Source organism: Micromys minutus, assembly GCF_963924665.1.
Source record: "Micromys minutus genome assembly, chromosome: 19".
NCBI classification, from domain to species: domain Eukaryota; kingdom Metazoa; phylum Chordata; class Mammalia; order Rodentia; family Muridae; genus Micromys; species Micromys minutus.
The window spans coordinates 36,353,020-36,379,379 of record NC_137954.1 but is presented as its reverse complement, the minus strand read 5'-3'; the positions used below and the strand labels follow the sequence as shown (position 1 = coordinate 36,379,379).

General features: G+C 39.4%; 1 protein-coding gene across 2 annotated transcripts in view; it reads left to right on the top strand.

Annotated features, from left to right (window-relative positions):
• USP40 (ubiquitin specific peptidase 40) overlaps positions 1-26,360 on the top strand; it is a gene marked incomplete at its 3' end in the record, with an annotated part of 61,685 nt that overhangs the window by 5,681 nt on the left and 29,644 nt on the right. For both annotated transcript variants that reach the window (XR_013975425.1, XM_080932699.1), the window contains exons 5-17: positions 95-208; positions 2,375-2,539; positions 4,547-4,693; positions 7,284-7,427; positions 10,040-10,168; positions 11,784-11,879; positions 12,926-13,033; positions 15,466-15,763; positions 19,007-19,088; positions 20,484-20,655; positions 21,940-22,024; positions 23,016-23,086; positions 24,478-24,800. Coding sequence is in view for 1 of the 2 variants with exons in the window: in XM_080932699.1 (XP_080788825.1) it covers positions 95-208; positions 2,375-2,539; positions 4,547-4,693; positions 7,284-7,427; positions 10,040-10,168; positions 11,784-11,879; positions 12,926-13,033; positions 15,466-15,763; positions 19,007-19,088; positions 20,484-20,655; positions 21,940-22,024; positions 23,016-23,086; positions 24,478-24,800 (1,934 nt within the window). The remainder of the gene's footprint in view (positions 1-94; positions 209-2,374; positions 2,540-4,546; positions 4,694-7,283; positions 7,428-10,039; positions 10,169-11,783; positions 11,880-12,925; positions 13,034-15,465; positions 15,764-19,006; positions 19,089-20,483; positions 20,656-21,939; positions 22,025-23,015; positions 23,087-24,477; positions 24,801-26,360) is intronic.

Below are 26,360 nucleotides of genomic sequence, written 5' to 3'. Positions count from 1 at the left end.
TTCTGTTGAGTGAGCCAGAAAACAAGTTTGGAGCTTTTGAAATCCTCAGTGCACTGGTGAGCGCTGGTCTGGAAACACACACCTCTTTCCCCAGGCTCGGGTCATACCTCTGCAGTTGCAGCGCCTTTTCGCTCAGCTTCTGCTCTTGGACCAGGAGGCTGCAGCCACCACAGACCTCACTGACAGCTTTGGCTGGACCAGCGATGAGGTAGGAAGGTGCCAGCAGGGAGGGAAAAGTCCACCAGCTTCACATTTTGTCTAATGGCCTTTAATTTTGTCTCAGGCCTCCGCACATTGGAGTGTCTTCACAGGTGAACATGCAGATGGTTATTGAACAGGGGCTGTTACAACTAGCTGTGACTTGGGACTGGGAAGAATGTCATTAATATAAAGGGGAAATACAGGAGCTGAGTTTTGAAATTTATATTGAACAATTTTTGTGTCATTTGGTTGATCTAACATCCACGTTATTTACTGTTTAGGTGTCAAACTGCCCATCAAGTTTTTTGTCTTAGGCAATAAACTAGTGGATTTTTAGGGCTGCCCACTTTTGTTATGTGCTTCTTGTCTGACTTATGAGAATGATCTGCCATCAGATCAGCACTTTCCCAGATCTTTTCATTTCTCCTTGACCCTGACTTTTCATTTTTCCACTCTGAACCCTGTATCTGCTATAGACATGACTCACGCTGTTCAGTATGTTTTCCTAAAAGGCAGTCTACCATGTACAAGCAAACATCTGTGGTAGCAGATAAGGGTCTTGTCTGTACATCAGTTCATTTGTGGTCTATCTCTGCAAAGCTCTCACCTGTGGCCTTCTAACAGGAACACGCCTTAATCAGGGATTGGGCTTTGTAGCAGGTGATAGCATATCAACAGGCATGTTAGATTCTGGATATAGGACTAGTGCTAGGGCTATATTCCCTTATCCTTGCCTTTAAATCATAGCCACTTCTTTGGCGTTTGCATGCCATAAACTTCACTCTGTCAAAACTGGCAGTTCAGTGGCTTTTAGTGTTTTCACAGAATTAGGCAACCGTCACAACAGTCCATTTTAGATGGTTTTCACTGCTCCGAGTAGAACCCCCATGTATTTGCCATCACTCCCCCACCCTCCTCCTCAAGCTCTTGGTTAGTCTGTAACCTACTTCCCTCTTAGTGATCTGCCTGTTCTGCACATTTCATTGGAATAGTTAGACACTGCGTGATCCTTTCTAACCAGCATGTTACACTTAAGATAATGCCAAGGGTCATTCCTTCTTACTGCCCAGTGAGCCTCTGCTTCGTGGATATGTCACATCTCAGTGGAGGCTCTTTGTATCTGAGCTTCCACTAAGTTGCTGGCTTCATAATTCTTAAAAGGCATGAAACACTTTTCTTTCTTTCTTTCTTTCTTTCTTTCTTTCTTTCTTTCTTTCTTTCTTTTTTAAAGTAAAGACTGGACCTGGATAGTAGAAGGTCTTTGAGGTTCCTTTGCCAAATAAATAGTTGTTCAGGGATAGCTCTTAGAGTTTTCCTCCCTTTCAAACCAGTAGTATAGGACAGATTTACTTCCCTTGGTATTTTATATTTAAAAAGCAAGAAGAAGACTATTAGTGTCATACATGGCATCAGCTTTTACACTCTTTACCTGACACATGTCACATCAACTTCTTTTGATATTGTTTTCTTTGGCTGCCTCTCTTTCTGCACCCCAGATTTGCTGTTAACGTCTGTGGGATGGGCTTAGTAGCACTTGCTGTTCTGTTTAAGTTTTAGAGGACTTGGCTCCTGGTTCTCCCTTTCATAGCCCTTTTCTGCCTCCGAGGGATAGAGCACACCTTGGAGGTACAGATGGTTTTGAAAGACTAGTTCATACATGGCCGGTGACTTAGAATGGACTAAAGCAGGAGTCAGTTTGAATTCTCAGCAACACGACATTACTCTTATCCATCACAGCTGGCTTACATACTGTTCTGAGCCTGTCCTGTTCTCCTCACTGTGACATGGGCAAGTGGTGTTCTCTCATGATACAGAGTGCACTTCAGAGTCACGAGTGGGTTGAATTGTGTGTGCACACTAAGCACTGCCTCATTGTATCTTTATTTTGTGTATAAATAAATATAGGAGGTGATGTTTTAACCTGATTAGTCATCCATTATCTTTTCAAAGCTTTTCTTTATGTGTTTCTATTAATTGATAGTGTTCTTGAAACCATTAAAATTCATTCTTAAAACCTTTGAAGCAAAAGTTATATTTTAAGTCTGCTTTTTTTGCTGGGCATCATGCCTATAATGGATGCACTCAGACTCAATGGGAAGATTGTAAGTACAGGGCCAGCCTTGGCTACCTGACGACTTGTCTCAAAAACTAAAATCTATTTCCTGTTTTACAGGAAATGAGACAACATGATGTGCAGGAACTCAACCGAATTCTCTTCAGTGCTTTGGAAACTTCTTTAGTTGGGACCTCTGGCCATGACCTCATTCACCGTCTATACCATGGCATCATTGTGAACCAGATTGTTTGCAAAGAGTGTAAGAACATTAGTGAGAGACAGGTAAGCAGATAGAAGTTCCTCTGGTAACAAGTTATTGTCAATTATAATTCACACCGTGGTGTCTGCTGTGGTCTACTTCCAGCCCATGAGTCCTGGAAACTGGACTGAGGTTGTCTGCATTGGCAGTAGGGCCTTTGCCTACTTAGTCATCTCAACAGCCTGCAGGTTCTTGAGACAGTTTTTACTCAGTGCTCTGATGATTATTTCTAAGCAAATGTTTGGGGAGATGTTTACATGTAAATATCTCATGAAAAAAGCCAGTGTGAAGAAAGCCCACTAAGGAGCTCAAGAGATGACTCAATGGTTCAGACCACTTGCTGCTGCTCTTCAAAAGACTGGTGTTCATTTCCCAGAACCCATATAGGGCTGTTCACAGCTGCCTGTAGCTCCAGCTCTGCTGGCCTCTGCAGGCACTGGCACATACGTGACCCACACACACATACCACATGTATACAAATATAGAAATTTAATTATGGAAGTAATAAAGGAAAAAACAAAGAATAACAAATCTCCAGTTAAATATTAGGTTTAGTTTGTTTGTATCCATCAGGAAGTGTCTTTGCATGCATGCTTATATTTATGGTATATAAACTGTTGTGTAAAGCTGGTAGTTCTATTTGAATGGTGGTTTTCATTTCTTTGTGATGATACAGATTGCCCATTCAGTTTGATTGGGAATTTGTTTGTGTCCATGTTGTCATCTCTTGTGTTCAAATTCTGCTTAGCAAATGATGTCATTTCTTAATATTAAGCAAAAATCTCCTTTTGTTATGGCAAGGATTATACAGAGTTTCTGTATCTGATTAATCAAATGGAAAATTTTATGCCATTTTCCAGATGTATTTGCTGTTATTTTAACAGATGCAAATATATTAATAAATATATCTATGTCCTTTTTCATTTGTCTTTTTGCTTGTTTGTTTGTCTGTTTGTTTGGGTCCTTGAGTTTGATCCCACATTTACAGATGCTGGGAAAAGGTGTTACTGTGAGCTATAACTCTAGCCTTCCTTTTTCTTTTTAAAAGAAGAGTTGGGAGTAAATGGTACATCTGGACTTCTTACCTGCATTAACAGAAGCTGTCTCAGTCAGCCTAGTTTGAAGATCACTAACATTTTCTGTGTGTCCTTGGTTGACTGAGCTCTAATGCGGTGATTAACAAAGCAGGGGTAAAGCGTGACATACAAAACCCACATAAACATGATAAACAGGAACTTCCCATGTGCATACTGCTATCATAAATATTAGCTCTTCCACAAGAATTTGCCATGAATTAAACTAGTGCTCAGCTATTTTTTAGTTGCCATAGTCTCTTAAAAGAATACTATTACATGCATGGCAGAATTATAAATAAGATGTAAACTTGCCAAATTGTAATAGCATTTATTACTAGAAATAACATTCAAATATAGTTTCAGCAGATTTAAGAGACTTTTTATAAAATGTCACTTTTTAATTTTTACAGAAATATCTTTTAATCTGCATCAAAACATTTTTTTCTTGTCATTTTTTCAGCATATCTTAAACCAACTTTACCAAAAGAAAATGAGGACGTTTACATTAGGAATTCAATTCTGCCTTGGGGTTGCTATTATCATTTTAAAGATTAAAGCAATGTTAATAAACTGTGTGTGTGTGTGTGTGTGTGTGTATGTGTGTGTCTGTATGTGTCTTTATGTGTCCGTATGTGTGATACTTAAACTCAGGCATGTATATTTTTGCAGTGTATTTCCTGAGGAAACATGAGGTTTTATTGCATCTACATCTAAACTCATAAACCTTTCTCTTTTAAACTGTTTTCCTAATGTACTTTAAACCAAATTATTGTTTGATTTAAGAAGATGAATAATTTAGTGATAAGAATTTACAATATGTAATCATGGCATATATATATTCTTATATGCAAAATTTTAGAAAAAAACATATATGACCATTCCCAATATATATTTCCGTTGTAAACCTCTGTGAAATCATTTGTTATCTTAATATAATATTCTTCTGTATTTCAGGAAGACTTCCTGGATTTGACAGTGGCAGTCAAGAACGTGTCTGGTTTAGAAGATTCGCTCTGGAACATGTATGTGGAGGAGGAGATTTTTGACTGTGACAACTTGTACCACTGTGGAACCTGTGACCGGCTAGTTAAAGCAGCAAAGGTAACCATGTCTTCCATTCCTTGGTGCTTGGAGACAGAAAGCTGTGCCTGCAGAAGCCACCGTGCAATGTCAGGAGGACACACTTTCTTGCTTTAAACACTAAGGATTGAGAAAATGTTTGTGTCATTACCTATATTTTAATTTTTATAGCAAAAAAAAAATTGAACTTTATTAACCTAACAATGGCTTTTCATGGAAGAATATGTTTGACCCTTAGGGTTTCTTAAGTATTCCTGTTAGAAAGCATCCGGGATGCTTATTCTAGGTGTGGGCTCAGGAGCTTCTTCCCTCCCTGTGAATGTCAAGGCAAGGAAGACAGGCTTAGAGAGGCTCGTCTCTTCTCAGTCTGAGCTGAGGCAGAAGGAAACTTAGTGAGCTGCATGAACTCGGGTCAGGTTCGGTTGTTTTCATTACACCCCTGTGTACACTTACTCTTTTGAACACAGTTGCCCTCTGTTCTGGGGAGGCAGACAACAAGAAAATAGAGAGGGCTACCACCTAAGTGAGTGCACTGCTCTCTAAACACTGTACACACACTCACACACACACTCAAACACACACTCAAACACACACTCACACACACACACTCACACATACACATACACTCACACACACACTTACACACATACACACACACACTCACATACATACCATCTCTAAGCTCCTTTATGATGCTGCCTTGCTTTGAGACAGGAACACCTCAGCACTGCTGGAAACTGGCTACACACTAGTGTGCTCTTCAGCCAAGGAAAGGGTTCTGTGCTTTGCTACCTGAGTTTATCTACTTATTATTTACCTACTTATTACCAGGACTCTGACCTGTGAGTGCTTTCTTAAGAAGACAGATTGTGGAAAAACCTGTTGAGTTATTTTTCCCTCCTTTCTCTCCTGTAGCAACCGACTATATTTCTTTTTCAACATCTTTTCACAGCTGTATGTGATTGTAGGTTGACGTTAAGGAGATACATGATTGAACAGTAGAGAGTGGGTAGGAACAAGGTTTGGGAAAGCAGCAGAGGAGGAAAGAGGGAGATTCAGGAGGAGGCAACTTGGAAGCAGATGTGGATGGTTCTCTTGGCGCATCTCTTATATGGATAAGGTTGTTATAAATATTTTTTAAGGGATAGAATTGAACAAGATGATTTGACTTATCAAGGTGAACAAATTACAGTATACCAATTGGATTAGAGTATTTTGGTATCTTCTTTGATGTGACTATTTAATTGAGTTCATGTAGTAGCAGGATATACAAAGCTCACCATGGAGTGGGATATGTGTGTGTGCAAGGCCAGGCAATAACACACTAAGTGCAAACAACACACTGGGGTGGTTGTGGACCACCCGGGACAGAAGCGGCAGGGCAGGCGGTGTGAGCTGCCTGGGAAGGGAAGCGAATGGAGAGTGCTGCTTTCCGATCGTGGGACAGAGTCTGTGCGTGCAGCTTCACACTAGAACAGCTTCACTAGAGTGAGACCGCAACATGTGATGTCTATATGAAATTGGTTTTAATTTATTTTACATGGTTAATTTCCAACAAAAGTCATTGTTAGCAGATTTGCTAAGTGTCAGGGATTCTTTAAATATTAATATAAAATTATTATTAAAGATGGTGTGTGTGTGTGTGTGTGTGTGTGTGTGTGTTGCTAATGCATTTCCCATTCTGGCTTTGATGTGCCATTTGCTACACCTCTCTGGCCACCTTCTTAGCTCCTTCTCTACCTGTGACCTGTGCGACACTTGTTTCTTAGCCTTATTAGAGTTGAGTTTCTCTTATTATTTTAGGTGCATCTGTGGAATGAGTTTGGAAATCCTCTGTGTTATAATGTATACTTTATTTTCTTTTGTTGTATGAGACAGACTTGCCATGTAGCCCAGGTTGGCCAGGAACTCTATAGCACAGGTTATCTTCAAACTCATTCCTCATTCCTTTTATCCTGGGTTATAAGTGCACACCACCATTCCTAGCCTTCTTTCACTTTTATCCCATAGAATATCTGAAATTATAACTTTAAATATATTTAAGTCATGTTAAACACATATAATTATGGATTGTTTTCTGCAGGAGAACATTTTTCTTCCTGAAAGCCACCAGTGCAAAAGCATTGGGGACAGCTAATGATTCTTAAAAAGAAACGTAATCAGCATTTTGTTTTAAATCAAGGAGTTAATACAGCAACAAGATACCTGCTTTTGAACTTAAGAAACAACATATAGGGACTGAAGAGGTAGCTCAGTGGTTAGGATAATGCCTACTCTTCCAGAGCTTGCTAAGTGAAATGCAGGTCCAAGGAGCAAGGTAAAAGGCCTAGGGCTAGGCAGGAAATGAGCAAGAACAGAGAGGGATCGCCCAGTTAGGACACACCCATCGAATAGTTATTTAGGATAACAACCTGAAAAGCATAAAACTGGCTTGTAAATGTCTTGTTGTAAGCATAACCACACAGTACTATTCTTAGTTCTATAAAGCAAGTGGTTTTCTATTGAATTCAGAATGTGTTCTTGTGATTTATGATTGTGACATGTCATTTTTACTACCTTACATAGCATTATGTATTCTTTCATGCAACTTTGTCAATTTTTCTTTTTACAGTCTGCCAAACTTCGTAAGCTGCCTCCTTTTCTTACTATTTCATTACTAAGATTTAATTTTGATTTTGTGAAATGTGAACGTTACAAGGATACTAGCCGTTATACATTCCCCCTCCGGATCAATCTCAAGCCTTTCTGTGAACAGGTTTGAACTTTTATTTTTTTAATTTTTTCTCTTTCCCTCCCAAGATTAGAATATTCGGTTTGTTATAGGATTTCTCAACATAGGCCCTATTAACATTTTGAGTTAAATTGTATAATCTGTATGCATCCCTACTCCACTGGCAAGCCAAAAGTTTATGTCTTCTAGGCAAAGAGAGTGGTCCAAATTGGTTTTTATACTCCTTTTGAATTTCTTCTTCTTTTTTATTGTTTCTTCCTTGAAACAGATGTCTTATGGCCTTGAATTCATCTTCTGTCTGCCTCACAGGTGCTAAGATTAAGGCCTGTAGTACCATGTCTGATAGTCCATTTAGTGGTGGAATCGTTCAGAAAAATATATTTGGTGGTGAAAGTATAAAATCTAATATGAAGTTCTTCCTTATCCTTATCCTCTTATACAAAGACTTCCTTCACTTTTCCACCTGTCACACTCTACCCACATGTGCATATTATTGACTTGGCACATATGAGAACTACCATATCGTTTTTTTTCTTGCTAAGATTATATGATCTTGCTTAATATTATATATTCTAAGTCCATCCATTTCTGTTATCCACTTATCTTTTGATAGACATCTAGGTTGAGTGCAGTTTTTTGTTGTAGTGAATAAAGAAGTGATAAAAAAGTGGTGGTGGAAATATCTCAATAGTAAGTGTCCTGGATAGTTTTTATGTCACCTTAACACAAGCTGATGGTATCTTAGAGGAAGCAACCATATTTGAAAAAATGCCCCCGTAAGATTGACTTCGGTAAAACATTTTCTTAATTGGTGATTGATGAAGGAAGACCCACAGGTGGTACCACCCATGGGCTGGTAGTTCTGGGTTCTATAGGAAAGCAGGCTGAGTAAGCCATGAGGAACAAACCAGTAAGAGTCACTCCTCCATGGCCTCTGCATAGGCTTTTGCCTCCTGGTTCCCTCCAGGTTCAAGTTCTGCCTTGGCTTTCCTCAGTAGACTATGACCCCAGATGTGTAAGCCTTTTCCTCCACAAGTTGCTTTTGGTTATAGTGTTTCTCATAGTAATAGTAACCCTAATATATAAATTGGTGCCAGCAACTATAGGGAATTGCTGTAACAGACCTGACCATGTTGTTTTGAGGGAGGATTATGGAAGAACTTTGGAATTTGGGGCTATAAAAGTGTTGAGGTCTCTGTGAACTGTTCTGCTGGAGCTTGGAAGATAATGCTGAGATCAGTGCAGATGGAGACCTGGCCTGTGAAATTCAGAGGGAAGATTAAATACTCTATCATGGCTGCTTGCTATTATAAATTAAGAGTCCGTGGTTCTGGTCAGCTGGGGCTGAAGAGTCAGTGTGATTAACAAGAGACCAGCATCATTGAGGTGAAATCTGAAAAGTGTTTCGTTATGGTGAACACACAGAAGCTGTGTTCCAAAGTTGTACCTTGAGCTGGCAGCTGAACTTAGTAATGTGTAGGCATCTCACAGATAATACTTGTTTTGAAAGCAGGAAAGGGTCATGGAGAACAGCTGAGGGTTAGCACTCTGAGAGGTCAGTAAAGGTGAAGGTGCAGCCGCTGAAGCTGCAGTAGCAGTTGAAGGCCCAGCACTGAAAAGGTCATGGGAAGTTGACATGTGGTACCATGGGGAGAGCCCAGGAGAGGCGATTGGAGAGAGTGCAGCCTTTGCAACAGGAGACCCCAGCATTTTGGAGATGCCAGTACCATGGGGAGATCATCAAGGACAGCAGCAGCCATGGAGCAGGGCTGGTCTAAGCTGAGAAGACAGTCTGTGTGGACTGAAGAAGGTAGAATGGGGGAAGTGACCCAAGTCCTTTGGGAGACTCCAGATTGTCAGTGAATCCCTAACATTGGACACTGAATTATTTACAGTTTGAGTTGGTTTTGCTAGGTTCAGATTGTGTCTATGCCCTGGTTCTTCCCTGTTGAAATGTTGTAATTGCACACTATATTAATTATAGAAGAGGTTGATCATAAATTAGAAAAAAAAAAAGAACCCCATTAATTCCACTAAACTAACCACCTCTGAACAACACCAGGTGGTATTCACAATTGCTGAGTTCATATTCGTTTCAGAGAACTATAATGACTTTGAGACACACAGCAGCTTTCTTGGGATATCAGACAGTTTTGGCAGGAAAAGAGCATATGTCCTAAACAGCATAATGGGCATCATGCAAAGATGGCTTTCTCTGCTAACAGTCTCTAGCACAGACACATTATCTTAGTTAAAGCCAGTAAAAATAACATCTTCAGATGCATGTGCTCAGTGTGGTATGGTAGACTAAGCCTTAAAATTCAGCTGTGTATAGTGGTTCATACCTGTAATCTTAAAACTCAAGAAGCTAAGGTAGAAGGACCTCCAGGAATTTGAAGCCATCCTCAAAGAAATGAAAAGAAAAAATTAATTGAAGCCCATTTATTTAAATGTATCTTTATTCTTAAATACAGTAATAGCATTTTAAATAACAGGTGTCTCAGCAGCAAAGGGGTCTTACTGTGAAGTGTGAATATTACAAGGACGTTTCTTACTAGTTTCTGGGATCATTTTTCCCCTTTGATTATATATCTCATCTTATTAATCTGTATCAATGTTTATTTTCCTTCTTTTAGAGTGAGCAGGGTGACATGGAATATATGTATGACCTCTTCTCGGTCATTATCCACAAAGGCGGCTGCTATGGAGGGCATTACCATGTGTACATTAAAGATGTTGATCATCTCGGCAACTGGCAATGTCAAGTAAGCGTACAAATTTGTGTAGACGTAACTTTGAAATTCACTTGCATTTCTATTCCTGTTACAGACGTCTGCTGTCCATTCTGCCTTCAGTCTGCACCCCTCCTTTAGAGAACACGGATAGTCCTGAAGGTTCTTTTCCATGTACAGCTCAGCTCCATGTGCCCTCTACCTCGAGTCTCCAGATGCTAACCTTTGTCATATTTGTACATGTGGCATAGACTCTTACACACTGGTGACCTCACTCTAGTGAACAATCTGGAATAAAACTGAGAGCATCTGGCTCCTTTGCTGGGAGATGCTTTGTTTTTGCCTACTCAGCACAAGGATATTCTCTGCCCATCAGCCATCCACATTACTTTGTCTGTTACAGCCTTTTTCAGTAACACAGGCCTCCGTCTGCTCTTAAAAGTTACATTGCCCCTGAAACAGTCTAGCTTCAGCTGAGGGAGCCTGTCTTGGCTTTCCTCACTGCCTCCTGTAGTTTTTTCTCAGATGGCAGCCTGTAAAGTCATGGAATATTCGTGTGAAGCTTCATTTTGGTTTCCTCTGGGGCTGTGAGTCCTAGAGCATCTCTGAAATGGTGCTCATCTCTTCAGCAGCAACTTACTTTTCTGTAGCAGTGTCAGAATCTTCGTTGTTAGTGTGACTTGAGAGAACAAGCTTTTTTTTTAAAAGATGATTTATTATATATAAGTACACTGTAGCTGTCTTCAGACAGACCAGAAGAGGGCATCAGATTCCATTACAGATGCTTGTGAGCCACCATGTGGTTGCTGGGAATTGAACTCAGGACCTCTGGGCTTTGTGAATAAGAATATTGAAGTCTGTGTTTAAACTGAGCTTACAAAATTTTGGTAGGATTTCCTTAGGCCAAAACAAGATGTGTAAACATACCAGCAAAGACTAAAAAATATTTTGAGATGAATGATAATGAATGCAAATTTTATGAGACACCGTGTTTTTTAGCTGGACAGTGTCAGAACCCTCTATGTGTATTGTGCTGTGTCTTAGTCACTGTTCTACTGTTGTGAAGAGACACAACCAAGGCAACTTAAAAAGAAAGTATTTATTAGGGGCTTGTGCACAGCTCATAGGTTTATTCCATTATTATGGCAGAGAGCAGGAAGCCATGCAAGCAGACATTGTTCTGGAGAAGTAGTTGAAAACTAGATTCTGCTCCACAGAGAAAGAAGGCCACTCGTCCTGGTGTGAGCTTTTTAAAACCCTCAAACCCCACTCCCACTGATACACTTCCTCTGGCAAGGCCACACCTGATTCAACAAAGCTCCATCTACTCCACCTGCTCAGACAAGAACCTACTAGTTCTTCTCAAATATCACCCTCCCTGCTGACTAAGTATTTAAATATATAAGCCTATGGAGGCCATTCTTTCTTTGTCTCATAATCCTGGTCTGCATATAAAACCAGAGAGATTAAGTAAATTGTATAGATTTATTTGATGAAGCCTGACACTCAAAGCCAGGTCTGTCTGAGTTTCCAGCTTGTATAGGTAATATTTATACCTTGCTTTCTCCAGTGGCTTAAACATTTTTATTTGGTTAATTCCTTTAAATTGGCATCTGTGAAAGAAACATTTAACTGTTTTTCTTCTTAGGGGGAGATAAGTGGTACAGATGTGAACTTGAAAGCTCCTCGGCATGAAGAAGAAGCTGATGATCCATTAGTGGTTCTAAAAACAATCCTATTGCAGGTAGAGTGAGTCTTTTTACATATTTGTGGGCATGTAAGTTCTGTAGAGACATGTATATGAGGTATATTTATATGAGAGTATCAGATACGATTGCTTTAAGGCTATCTCTAAAATGGAAATTTGTCATTTTATTTTTTTCAGTCAGGATCTCACTGTGTAGACCTGGCTGGCCTGGAACTTGCTTTGAAAACCAGACTGGCCATGAGCTCACAGAGATATGTCTACCTTTGCCTCCCCGGTGCTGGGATTAAAGGTGCCTGGCACCACACACTCATTCATTTTGACTTAATCACTAGGTGTGGTGGCTCTTCCCTGTAATCTCTCATATTGAAAGGCTGAAGCAGAAGAAACACCTTGAATTTTAAGCCATCCTAGCTAGAGAATGAGAATTTGTTTCAAAGAAAAGTCCATTTGTCTTGATATTGGAACCACTTGCAAGGAAAAAAAATATAAGGACAGGGAAATGTGACCTTGTTGGTAAAGTGCTCATCTAGCATATACAAGGTTCCAGGCTCAATCCCCAGTACCACATAAGGTAATATATGAAGTGCCATATAACCCCAGCACTTGGGAAATGGGTGCAAGAGGATCAGAAGTTGAGAATCGTTCTCAGTTACATAGCTAGCCTGGGTGACATCAGAGTCTGTCAAAACACACAACAGGAGAGAATTTTAACCTGTGGCCTTGAAGTTCTTGTCTCCAATCACAGTCCTGTTCTGAAACATTGGGGGTAAAGGTTCAACATAAAGCCTGTGTCGGCCACATTGTCCTTGTTTATTATTCCAAATCATAAATAATGTCAAAAATGGGGCAGGCCTTAGGACTCCCTCTGGATGATGCTCTTTGAATCCCATGGCAAGTGGATTTTCAAATCAAGGCCTTATAAGCCTGTGGTCAGGATTACTTTAAAAACATATAGCTCTGATTGATCCCATTAGAAGTTTACACTCTAGGGAAGATGAGCAGGTTCCCTCCTATTGATCCCTCTGAATTTGTGGTGTAATTTTTTCTCGTCAGATGTTAACTGGCTGTATTTCTTTCATAAGGAGGAGGCCAGTCAAATTCCTGTTGATCAGCTGGGCCAGAAACTCTTGAAAAAAACAGGAATATCTTGGAACAAGAAGTACAGGAAACAGCATGGACCACTGCGAAAGGTAGTGCTAGCATCAACACAAAAATCCCTCATCCCAGGAAACCATATCCCAATCCCAGAAACACATGTTCCTATGTAGAAGGAGCTTTAAGACAGATTAAAATGATCAGTATTCTTCGTTAGTGGTTAGAATTCTGCTGGTATGCTACAGCTCACATCCGGTGGATTTATGTTATTTACAAAGAAATAAGCAGGAAAGGAGGCCTTCAATTACCACAGGAGTCACTCTAAAGCTCAATGAATAGTCAAGCCAGTCACATGGCTCTCTAGGTTTAAATCAGACTCAGAAATGAGGCAACTTCACAGAGAACAAAGCATTTACCTGCTCTGCTGAGTGCTTAATGAGTAATCAGATACCAGAACACTCATTTTTCCACAACTTGAATTTGGTTTGTAGTGGGATTGTTTTGGAGAATTTATAGACTTTAATTTTCTGACATAAACACGTTCAAAATGCCCCCATATTATTTTTTTAGTGTCTTTAGAACTTGAAGTTTTAACTTCTTTTTTATTTCTCATTAATAAGGTGTATTTCCTTGCTTCTTCCCTTCCTATGGAGGATACTGTCAAAGACATTTCAAAGAAGCTAACATAGCTTCTGATGTTATTGATGTTCTCCCTACTGTTTATCTGATTTCTATTTTATTCCTGCTCTTATTTTTTAATTGTTTCTACTTCAAGAGATTTGATTTAGCAAATGGAGAGGAGGGCCAGTGCCATATAGGAGGGGGGTGGAGCTGAGAGAGAAGGAAGCTGGAGGGAGAAAGAGACAATGGGGCCAAGTTATCTTGTTCTCTCATCCCTTTGCAAGAACTTGAGTAGTCCTTGAGGTTGTTGTGACTTGAGCCTTCCCATGCTTAGACTACCTGAGCTTCCAGATTAGCTTCCATAGTAGAAAAAATTAGTATGGTTAAAATATAAGGGGACTTGGTCATGTGATTACTTCTTCTAGATATATAGTAAGCCATCATAAAAAATACTATTAAACTTTTTGTAAATTGCCTTTTTTTATTTTTAAAAATTGTAGATTAGCATACAAATAGAATTTATTTTGAATTATAATGACCTGTTAGTCCCAACTTCATTTCTTCTGCATATATTTTTTACTATATGTTTCCCATTGATTTTAAGATCTTTTGCTCTTTGCTCATGATCACATATAATACATGCCTATATTAATACATGGATATCTATAAATATATGTTTAAATCAAGATTCCACATATGAGAGGAGGCATATGTTAACTGTCTTCCTAAGACTAGTGTATTTTACTTAATATAATGGTTTTCAATTATATTCATTTTCCCACAGATGTCATGATTTCATTTTTCCTTCTGGCTAAGTAAATTTTTATTATACACATGTGCCATATTTTTTGTTCATCTTTGACAAGTAGCTATGCTACCTCAAATAGTGTAACAATAAACATGGATCTGCAAATCACTATGGTAGTAGAGTCCTCCCAGTACACCCTCAGAGTTGGCACAGGTAAATCATGTAGTACTTCTGGTTTTGGTTTTTGACCCATACTGATTGCCATAGTGGCTGCACACGGTCACACCTTTTCTCTAAGATCCCCTCCAGTGTTTGCTTTCTTAATGACAGCCATTCTGACTAGGGTAAGATGGAGTCAAAGTGGTTTTTGTTTGCATTTTCCTGATGACTAAGGATGTTGATTACTTTTTAAAGCTTTTATTTGTTATTTGTGGGGTTTTTTGGGAGAACTTTTGTTCATATCATTAGACCATTTATTGATTAAGTATTTGGTATTTTGGTGTCTAATTTTCAGTATTCTTTCTACGTGCTCAGTATTAATCCTGTCTGTTATGTAGTTGGCAAACATTTTTTTCATTAGTTTTTTTTTTTTTTTTTTCCCGCTTTGGTGGTCTTTTGTTTTGTGAAAGTTTTTTTTTTTTTTTTTTAATTGAAAAGACTTCAAAATACAGCTGTGGGCAAGAGTTTTCTGAGAACTCTGAGAACATAGGAAAACAATCCCAAGAATTGGCAAATGTGAATTAAATGGCTACTAAATAGTTCAGAAATGTTTGTTCTTCCCAATTTTTTCATTTAAACACTGAAATAGCAAGTGGTTATTTGCTTAAAATAGCAAATAACAAATAGCAAATCTTAAAATAGCAATAGTGACATATTATTCAAATGCTTTCCACATTGTGGTCTGTCACCTTTCTCCCTTGACAGAACTGTTAGCATATTTAAAAGAGTGTTCCGATTTTGTCATAGCCAGACAAGTTTTCTTGTCTCACAAGGCTAGAAAAAATAGAAAGGTAAAGTTAAAAACATCTACACACACACACACACACACACACACACACACACACACACACACACAAACACGGAGTTTGTCTTGTTTAAAAACTTTTATTAAAAATTTTTTTAAGAAACCTAATGTTTGTTTTTGTTTGTTCTATATAGTTCTTACAGCTCCATCCTCAGATATTTCTGCTTAGCACAGATGAAAATACAGTTAGTCTCCTGAGGAGCCATTTTACCCAGGCCCCATCTGATCTACAGAACCGTGAACAGATTCTACATACAGTTGCTTCAGAACCCCCAGGCTTAAATGATAACACCAGTTGCCCACACTGGTTTGATATCAATGATTCCAAAGTCCAGCCAATCAAAGAGAAAGATATCACACAGCAGTTCCAGGGTAAAGAAAGTGCCTACATGCTCTTTTATCGGAAAGCCACGTTGCAGAGACCCTCTGAAGGTATGGAAAGAAATGTTCTGATTTGTCATTAACAACTTTGGCAGATATGCTTCAAATGCTGCCGGAAGTCCTGTCTTTGAAGAGATGGTTCTACCTGGTTATTTTAGATATTTTAAAACTAATAGAAGTATATTGTTAAATCATCTTGTCATTTAGGTTTTCTTACTTGATGTCTTTGTTTATTTCAGCAGGAAATCATACCTTATCTTCAGTTCATCATTTATGAGGAAATATCTGATATTTTTCTTTCCTTGCGCACAGTTATATTTTCCTAATTGAACTTTCTGGGATTATCTACATTGTTATTGTGGTGGACAACCTGAGTGCAGTTGCTCAGTTAGGCTTGTATTTGTCATTTGGCTATGTGTTGCTTTTGAGCTGTAAGTGGCCTTGGTCTTGTTTTCTTGCCTTTCTTTTTACATTCGTATCTCTTCTTTTCCTCAACACCTTATGCTCTTGAGCAATTGAAATACATCTGAATTACTCTGTTGAGCTTTCTGAGAGAACATCTACCATTTTAATCTCACCATAATAAAGAGCATTTACAACAGAGATATTGCCACAAGTAAATCAGTAAAGTAAGGTTGTCTTTGATCTCTTGCCAAAGTTCTCTCAAAAGTAAAAAGCTACTGAGTGTAGTGGTTTATACTTTTAATCCCAGGACTTGGAAGCAGAGGCAGGCACATCTCTCTGTGAATTCAAGGCTAGCCTAATTTCATAGCAGACGTCAGGCCAGCCAGTGTTATTTAGTGAGACCCTGTTTCAAAAAAAAAAAAAAAAAGGAAAAACCTTTTTAGATTAACAGAGCAGTAAGGTAACTTCCATTTCTTAGAACATGGGGATAGTGATCATTTCTATAAAGATTAAAAGTTATTAATTTTCATGAGAATTAAAGAAAAATTAACTTTCTAGATCATGAATATGTATGACTGCTCTTAACCAGAAAGGCTTTGTCTTTGGAAGGAGGAAAAAGAGATCCTAGCCTAGTAGCATAGCCTGTAGTCCTAGCTTCTCAGGAAGTGAGGCATGAGGATTAAAATTCAAGCCAGCCTGGGCAATTAGTAATTCTGCAACCCAGTAGATTGCAAATATAACAAGTTTATTGCCATGACGATTTTATAATTATGACTAGTTAGAAATCACCTTCATATTTGTTTCAGACACTATGTCTACAGCAGCTTTCATAAAGGAAAACATTTAATTGGGGTTTAGAAGTTCAGTCCATTATCATCATGGCAGGAGGGAACCATGGTGGCATGCAGGCAGACATGGTGCTGGAGAGGTAGCTGAGCATTCTACATCCAGATCTGCAGACAATAGGATGAGAGAGTGAGTGAACCTTTGAACATTTGAACCTCAAAGCCCACTTCCAATGACACATTTCCTCCAACAAAGACATACTCCAACAAGACCACAACTCCTAATAATGCACTCCCTGGTGACCAAGTATTCAAATCTATTTTTACTCAAACCACTATAATATCTAACAGAAAAAGGTTGGTTAGAGGCTGGAGAGGTGGCAGAGTGATTAAGATCACTACCTGTGCTTCATAGGATCTGGGTTCAGTTCCCAGCATATGCATAATGGCTCATAACTGCCTACAAATCCAGCTCCAGGGAATCTAACACCCTCTTCAGGCCTCCAAAGGCATCAGATACACAGATTGTACAGAGACATATGTGCAGGCAAAAAAGAAAATACCCTATACATTAAGTAAATAAATATTTCAAAAGAAAGAAAATATTAGACTAATTATTTTACTTAAGTGCACTACTGTGCAAACACAAATTTTAGCCTGTGGAAATATGAAGCAAAATATCACAATTAGTTTGCTGACTACAAGCTCAGTTGTTTTTATAAAAAGATTGATGTCTTGGGAATGGGACAACAGATAGTACCCTAATATACTTCAAAAATAGTTTTTAAGCCAGTCATAGTGACTCATACATATAACCTCAGCATTTGGGAGGCTGAGGCAAGAAGATTGTAGTGAGTTCAAGACCAACCCAAGATGCATAGTCAGTTTTAGGCCAGCCCAAACTAGGGCAAGACCCTGTCTCAAAAATCTAAATGAGTAAGTGTAATTTCTAAAATTTAAAAAGATTTACTATTTTAAGTAAATGGTTGCCTCTTTTGTATATGTACCATATGTGTGCCTGGTTCCCTGAGAGGCCAAAGGAGGGCATTGGATCCCCTAGAACTTGAGTTACAGTGGGTCGTTGGCCACCATGTAGGTGTTAAAAACCAAACCTGGGTTCTCTGGAAGAGCAGTCAGTGAAGAACAGCTTTTTTTTCTTTTTAATTTAATTTTTTTACTTATTCACTTTATATCCTGATCACTGCCCCCTCCCAGTCACTCCCTCCAACAGTCCTTCCCCCTCGTTTTCTCTGAGTAGGTAGGTCCCCTGGATGTCCCTCCACCCTGGCACTTTGAGTTTCTGCAAGGCTAGTAACTGCTAAGTCACCTCCAGCCCTAGTTTCTGAATTTTTACAGTAACCACTGTAACAAACATGATCAGTACAAAAATAAGTCAGTAGGTGTTATTTTTTTAAAGATTTATTTATTTATGTGAGTACATTGTAGCTATCCTCAGACACACCAGAAGAGGGCATTAGATCTTATTACAGATGGTTGTGAGCCACCATGTGGTTGCTGGGATTTGAACTCAGAACCTCTGGAAGAGCAGTCAGTGCTCTTAACCACTGAGCCATCTCTCCAGCCCGGTAGGTGTTATTTTTAAAAAATGATCAAAGAACATTGAAAACAACGAGATTATTTTTTATTTAAAAAAAACAAACTATTTTTTTAAATTGTAAATCTGGTAAAACTAGATCAAGAGAAAACTAAGTTTTCCCTTGAAGTCAATGGTAGTGCTCCTGGCTTCCAGCATGAGTGTGCACCTGCATGCATTTATGTCCAGTATGTGCATACAGGTTTCCTAGAATTGGAATCACAGGCAGATGTAAGCTGCCTGAGGTACTAGGAACCAAATTCCAGTCCTATGCAAAAGCATCAAACACACCTAACCTCTGAGCTATCTTTGCAGCCCCTCATCTTTATTTGAGAGAATGTCTTCCATTGTAGCCCAGGCTGGCCTACAACTCAAAATCCTTTGCCTTGGCCTTCCCAGTACTAGGGTTACACTGTGTATTAACACACCTGAGTCTAGGTTTTAATCCTGTCTCTTTAGCAGTACAATTTTGTTTAGTCAAAACAAATTAATGGCCAGTTTTGTTCACAGCTCGGGCCAATCCACGGCACAAAGTTCCATGTCATTTGCTGAAGGAAATGGATGAAGCCAACATTCTACTGCAGACAAGAAGGTAGTTTGAGTTACATTTGGTGTTTAGATAGTATTTCTGGGACATAAGCATTCATTGTGAAAGTTTAAAAAAATATGTATACCTATCAAGTAGTAATAGTAAAGACACCATTTATCCATAAGTGAGAGTGAATAATGACATATGGTAACTATTGCTAAGTAAGGATAGAGAAATTCGCAAGCACACTGCAAGAATTGTGCTCTGGCCTAGCCAAATTATTCCCTTGAGTTTGCAGAGAACTTGTCAATAAAACTTCCCTTCAATTTGTAAAAACTGATATATAGTGACAGAAGACTAGAGAAGGGTTGATTCTAAAGGGGCTTAGTGTCAGTCAGCGGGAGGGGAGCTATAATGGCTGGGCTGGAGAGGTGGTCCAGTAGTTAGAATACTGGCTGCTCTTCCAGAGAACCTAGATACAGATCCTGGCACTCACATCACAGTTCACAACCGTCTGTCACTCCAGTTCTAGGGGATCTTATGTTCTCTTCTGGCCTCTGCAGATACTGCGCACACATGCACAAAATACCCCAAATAAAAACTAAGGTTTAAAATAACTGAGAGCTAACCTTGAGCTCTAGAGACTGTTCTGTTGCTGCATTTGCTCTCCAGTAGTGTCAGCAGAGTGTTAGGGAGAGAACGGGATCAAATGATGTAGCAGGCTATGTTTACAAATTTTATCGTAGACTTGAAACTGGGAGTGAAAATAGTAGCTCCTCTCAGTGAAAACTAAAACACTGAAACATGTTAAATGCAGGAAACAGTCTGCATGATAGTCTAGCAGTTGCAACTTAAGAATTAAAAACAAAACAGCAAAAGCCAAAGCTAAAGTTACTGAAAATCTAATGTTCCCGTGGATGAGCATAGAATACATCTGAAGTACTGAGTCTCAGCAACCGCCTCATTCCAGTCTAAGGTTCTGCCTAAGGGAACAGTTTGGTACCAGGCTTTGGGTCAACTGAGTGTACCAGAGAGGAGTAGAGATCAGCCTGTCACTTAGGATTTCAGCCTGGAAAACAAACACTGGGAAGGATTGTAACAGCTGTCAGTACCTTCTGGGAAGTCCCCAGGAGCCTAGTAGACATAGGGATGGTGTTTGGAACCCACCTCTGAATATGTGGGCAGATATCCAGAATTATGTCCCTAGTGTGACAGGACTAGAGATAATTAAAATGTGCAGTGTCCATGGAAACAACTTTCTCTTAGAATTTGTGGCACAGTTCCAACTGAATGTGTACTGTGTATTGAAAAGCCAAAGTGAATCATTTGGGCAGGCAGAAGAAAAAGATGTTACTAAGGTAGAATGGAGAGCTTGCATGTATGACAAGGCAAATATTTTGGTTTGAGATAAAGAATATTACAAAAACATAGTATATGTGTGTTTTTATGTCTCTCAAGGGAAGAATGTGGCTCTGAAAACAGTACATTTGAGTTGCATCTCCACTTGGGTCCTCACTACCGATTCTTCAATGGGGCTCTTCACCCTGTAGTCTCTCAGACAGAGAGTGTGTGGGACTTAACGTTTGATAAAAGAAAAACTGTAGGAGACCTCCGTCAGTCAGCATTTCAGGTAATCCAATAGAAGCATGGAAGGTTTTTTCAGGGCGACTCTTTGTCATTTTATCTTAACTCAAGTTACAACTTTCCCAAAACTCCATGGGGAAATTCTACGTCTGCCAGTGCATAGCAGGATGAGCCAAACCTTCTCCTACTTGGAAGTCTAGATTGTTGTTTTGTTCTTTGATTGTTTTGGTGGCTGATATGAAGTCTTTTTAGATATATTTCACTATATAGCCCAGGCTAGACTTGAGGAGGAGGAGGTGGAGAAGAAAAGAAGAGGAAGAAGGAAGAAGTTGGGTCAATGATGCTCTAGAAATAATTTAAATTCTCCAAAATTTTGTATCTCTCATCTCCTAAGTAAAGCAGACTGGTGTCTGTTTTGCTTCTGTTGGTTTACATGTAATCTGTGCTTCAGTAGCAGGCTCTCTAGAATGCTGTTTCTGTCTGAACTTCTGCAGTACAGGTCATTTCTTCTGGTTGAGTTAAGCTCAGTAGCTTGGTGCTCTAAGCCTGTGGAAAAGGCTGGTTTGTCTCATGTCTTATGCCCTCCAGGCTATGCTGTCTAGTGTCAGTCATACATCTCTGCAGACTGTTAACAAGCCACTGTTGAAGGACCAGGAGATTGACACAGTAAATGACTCTTATAAATGTCTTGTAAAGACAAAATATCTAGTCTTTGTAAGAGAAATATCTTATAATGTTATAAAAAAAAAGACTAGAGTAAAAATATTGTTCTGATACTATTTCAGTGAGGTTTCTGCTAGTGCCCAGGCTCAGATTCAAAAACTTAACAAACCTCTGTCTATTTAGTACATAACCGATGCTGTGCTTGTGTGTATATGTGGGGGTCAGGGAGGAATAAAACTCTGAACTTCACTCAAGTTGGGCAAAATACTGTACCATGGAGCTATATCCAGCCCAAAATGCTACTTTTAAACTTAGAATAGGGGCTTTCCTTTCTATCATCCCTGGAGCCAGTTTCATTTTCTAAATAAAGCTGTCAGAAATTCCTAGGCCAGATTGCTGCTGAGCAGTTTGCATTCCAAAAAAGTCCATCCTAACATAAAATGATAAAATTGTTTAGATGGCTACTAGGGCTTATGCACCCAAATTCTTCAGTCAGCAATGGGTGCAGTCACCATCTTTGGGTTTGAGTAATTTACCGAATGATGTTATTACTAAAATGTTGGTGTTGCTTAGGAATGGGGGTGTTCATTTGCCACTCTTACTGAGTCAAGGGTTGTGCTGTTCATATGTTATGGCTCATTGTTTTCTCACTCTGAATGTTCTTTAGCTGTTGGAATTTTGGGAAGGAGACATGGTTCTTAGTGTTGCGAAGCGTGTGCCAGCAGGACTTCATGTATATCATACCCTTGATGGTAAGATCAGTACAGAACACAGAAACTCATTCTGTGTTTATCTTGGGGAGCTTGCCAGTTTTTCTCTGTCTCCCACCTTTTTCTTTTGTAATTACATTTATGGGGGTGCAGTATATACATACACATACATTGTATATACATACATTGCATATATATACATACACAATGCATGTCTATGCTCATGGATACATAGGAGCCTTTGGGAGTCAGAGGACAACTTACAGGAGTAGATTCTTTCCTTCTACAGTATGGGTTCCAGGATGGAACTCAGGCCATCACACTGTGCAGCAAGTGTCTTCCCACTGAGCCACCTTGTCAGCCCTTCTATCTTAGCATTCTATCCAATGTATATGTAAAATCTTTTCAATGCAGAATATTTTACATTTTTTAAACTAAGACCACCATGCTACCAAAACTTTAAAATGATAAATGATTTATGTATATAGATATAGATAAACACACACACACACACAGAGAGAGAGAGAGAAAGAGAGAGAGAGAGAGAGAGAGAGAGAGAGAGAGAGAGACAGACAGACAGACAGACAGACAGACAGACAGAGACAGAGAGACAGACCCAAATGACTGAGCAAAATGATTTAAAACATTAAAATCTTATTTATGTGACTTTAGCCACTCAACATTCAACTTCTGTAGCAGATAAAGACAAGTCTTTAGAGGCACTTGCTTCTCTGAAATAACAAAACCAATATAAGAAGAGTAGTGCTGTAACATACATTTATTTGTGACAACTGACACCAGCAGCAGTTTAGTGGTAATCTGGGCCATTTGGAGTCTATGGATAATCTCAGGAAGGAGATTTGGGCCTGTTGACCTTGTGTGCACTCGTGTGTGTGTGTGTGTGTGTGTGTGTGTGTGTGTGTGTGTGTGTGTGTGTGTGTGTATACAGATACACATTGGAGAGCCATGGCTCTCTTTAGCTTAGCTGTATTTGTGGTTATGGGGAATGAATTATCTCATCTCGTCTTTCTAGGAGATGATCTAACACTGTGTGAAGCTGAGATTGCTGATGGGGAAGACATCTTTGTATGGAATGGAGTAGAGGTAAGAAAAATGGTTAAGGAAATATTGATGATAATTTAGGATGTTTTACAATTCTGTTGCAGGGCTGGGAATGTAGCCCATTTGATAGACTGCTTGCCTATATACATGAAGCCTTGAGCCTAGTGCAGTTCTCAGCACTGCATAAAACTAAGTATGCATAGTATGATAGTAGCACACACTTATAATCTCAGCACTCAGGAAGTAGAGGCAAGAAGATCAAGGTTCAGGGTCACCTTCTGATATATAGTAAGTTCAAGGTCAGCCTGGGCAACATGAAACCGTGTCTCATTACAAAAAAACAAATCATTGTAATGAAATTGTATTCAGCAAGCAGTTAGCCATCAGAAAATTACTGAAATGAACTGGGTATGTGGTGCACATGTATTCCAAGGACCTGAGATAGAAGAACTACTCAAGTTGAAGGGCAACCTGGAGCACATAGTAAATTCCAGGCTAGCCTAAGATATGTAGTGAAGCTGTCTCAGAAACTGAAAGGAGATGCAAGGAGAGAAGGGGAAGGAAAAAGGAAAAAAAGGAAACTATAGAATGCTCAGTATCTTTGAGGTCTAGTCTGTGGTATTTATTAGATAGATTAAAGAAATCTTTTGATAGTAGGGGAGATTGTGCCATAGGTAAAGTACTTGAGGATCTGCATTAGATGCCCTGAACCTGTGTAAAAAAGCCAGGTGTGGTGACATGCTCTTGTAATCTGATACTGGGGAGGCAGAGACAGACATAAATGCTGGGGCTAATGGCCAGCCAGCTTAGCCTACTTGTCAAAAAAAGGACAAGATCTTGGCTGTACACATATATACATATATCTGTGTGTTCATGCACACCTTTATGCACAAATACACATGCAAATTACAAAAGTAATTAAGCAGCTTCAGTTTACCAGACTGAATGTCACATGCTTGATGGAGGATAAGTTAGTCACCACTAGCATTCTTATGTAAATAACTGCACCGTAGAATATAGGGTGTGTGTGTGACAGCTGCAGGGATAGAGAAGGGTCTGGCCAGGATTGCTAAGGTAGGAATGACAGCAGTGAATGCTGTCTCATGAGGGATGAGCATCTCAGATGCCCTGTGGCCGGTCCTTGGTACTCTGGGTTTCCAGGGGTTCATTGCCACCATTTGGCAATTCATAGTCTGTACCTTCAAGTCAGAAAGTATGGATAAGAGAAATTTTCAACATTTCAACAAATTCAGGTTTTTTTGTTTTTTTTTTTTTTTTATTTTTAGTACTTGGAAAAGTGGTGTGAAAAACTGTTCACTTGGGAAAATGTGGGTTGTGCTGCAAGAATGGGTTTTTTTTTCTGTGATAGAATCATTTTTATTTTACTTTAATTTGGCAAACAAACATTACTAGTGGTCGTATTGATGTTGCAGGTTGGTGGAGTCCGAATTCAGACTGGTTTTGATTGTGAACCTCTGCTGTTACACATTCTTCATCTAGAACTAAGTGGTGAAGGCTCAAAGTGTGAGCAGTTGGTGGAGTCGCCACATGTCTTTCCTGCTAATGCAGAAGTGGACACTGTGTTCACAGCCTTGGGAACCCCAGTAGGCATTATCCTCGTGAGCAGTGTGGACTCTACAGATGAAGAGTGCTGGACTGCTATTCCCAAAGAAGACATGAAGAAGACATTCAGAGAACAAGGTCTCAGAAATGGGAGCTTAATTTTGGTTCAGGATTCAGACAGTGATGATAACAGGTAACTCAGTGAAGAGAGAAATGGGGAGAACTTTCAAAGTAATTTAATTACAGCATTATCCTGTAGAACTGAGGAGTTTTATTTTGGTGATAATAAGTAAGTGTTCCTTTATTTCTAGCCATTGGGTTGTTTGTTGTTTATTCTTTTAAAAAAATAACTGTGTGTGTGTGTGTGTGTGTGTGTGTGTGTGTGTGTGTGTCAGTCAGGATAGTGCTGAGGAGTGGGACATTCTTTCACCTTTTACATAGGTTGCAGGGACCAAGCTCAGTTTGCCAATCTTGTGGCACAATACCTTTACCCAAACCTGCTTCAACATCTCCTGTCGTCCAGTTTTGAGATAAGATCTCATGTAATCCAGAATGACCTCAGCCTCTATTTAGCTGAGTCTGGCCTTAACTCCTGTTCCACCTGCTTCCACATCAAGTGCCAGTTGCATCAGATTTAGCTCTTAAGTGTACAGAGGAATGTGTGGGTTGTGTAACTTAGAGAATAAACTATTATAAATATGTCCTTGACTTGTAGATATAGTCCCAGTTAGTTGTCTGTACAGAACATCCTATCAAGTAAATTCTGATTGAGTTAGAAAACTAAAAACTTACTCTCATGAGGAAAAAGAGATTCATAGGTCAATAAGGCTTTCCTTGTGGTATTCTCTGTGATTCTTGGGAGAGATCCAGCCTTCCCAAAGGGACAATTGCCAGAAGAAAGTGCCTTGAACCCTGTAGCCATATCTGAAACTCTGAAGCTGTAGCTTCCTGCTCCTGTGCCTGTGTCCATGCATCCTGCAGCCTGTGGGCTTCTGTGGTCCTCCAAGGAGACATGTTCTTCAGCTGTGCTTCTGTCTTCTGTATAGGAGAATGGATTGTGTGCTCTTTATAAAAGACAGTCTTCATTTAGTAGGACTTGGAAGATGAAGCAAGAACAGTGGAGATCCCAGCCCTCTGTTAGGATGCAGTTTTGGTCACTATTGGTGTCTGGTGGCTCTCCTTTTCTTCTAAATTGAAGTCATCTTTTGGAAGAGTTTTATCTTTTTAAGCACACTAATGATTATCTTTCTGATAAATAGCTGCCTGAGTCTTGCTTTCCCCACATGCATTTGTAAACTCTGTAAGCCTCCTTTGAAAGCTTCCACCTAATGGAAGCATCATCATTCACCCAACTGCTCCTAGTGAGGCAGTATGACCCAGTGGTAAGGAAGAAGACTCCAGCCAGCACCTGGGGTATTTTTTCAATCTGCTGTGTAACGAACAGAGTGAGCTTGGACAAGTTTACCCCACTCTCTGCTCAGTTTCTTTCATAAGATGAGAAGAGGTAGCAGTGAGTTCCTGCTTCATAGACTGTAGGGACTGGAAGAGTTAAGTGGGCACACAGGCAAGTGCTAATTGTGGTGCCATCTTTGCCATTGGCATCATCCTCCACTTGTCTACTGCTATAAGGCAGTCTTCATGAACATCTTGTGCTTAAAACTTACTATATATTCTGAGGTGGGCTCTCAGAGTGCAATAACAGAAATATAAAGAGTAGAATTATGTTTGGGGTGCTAAGATAGCATGGCCAAAG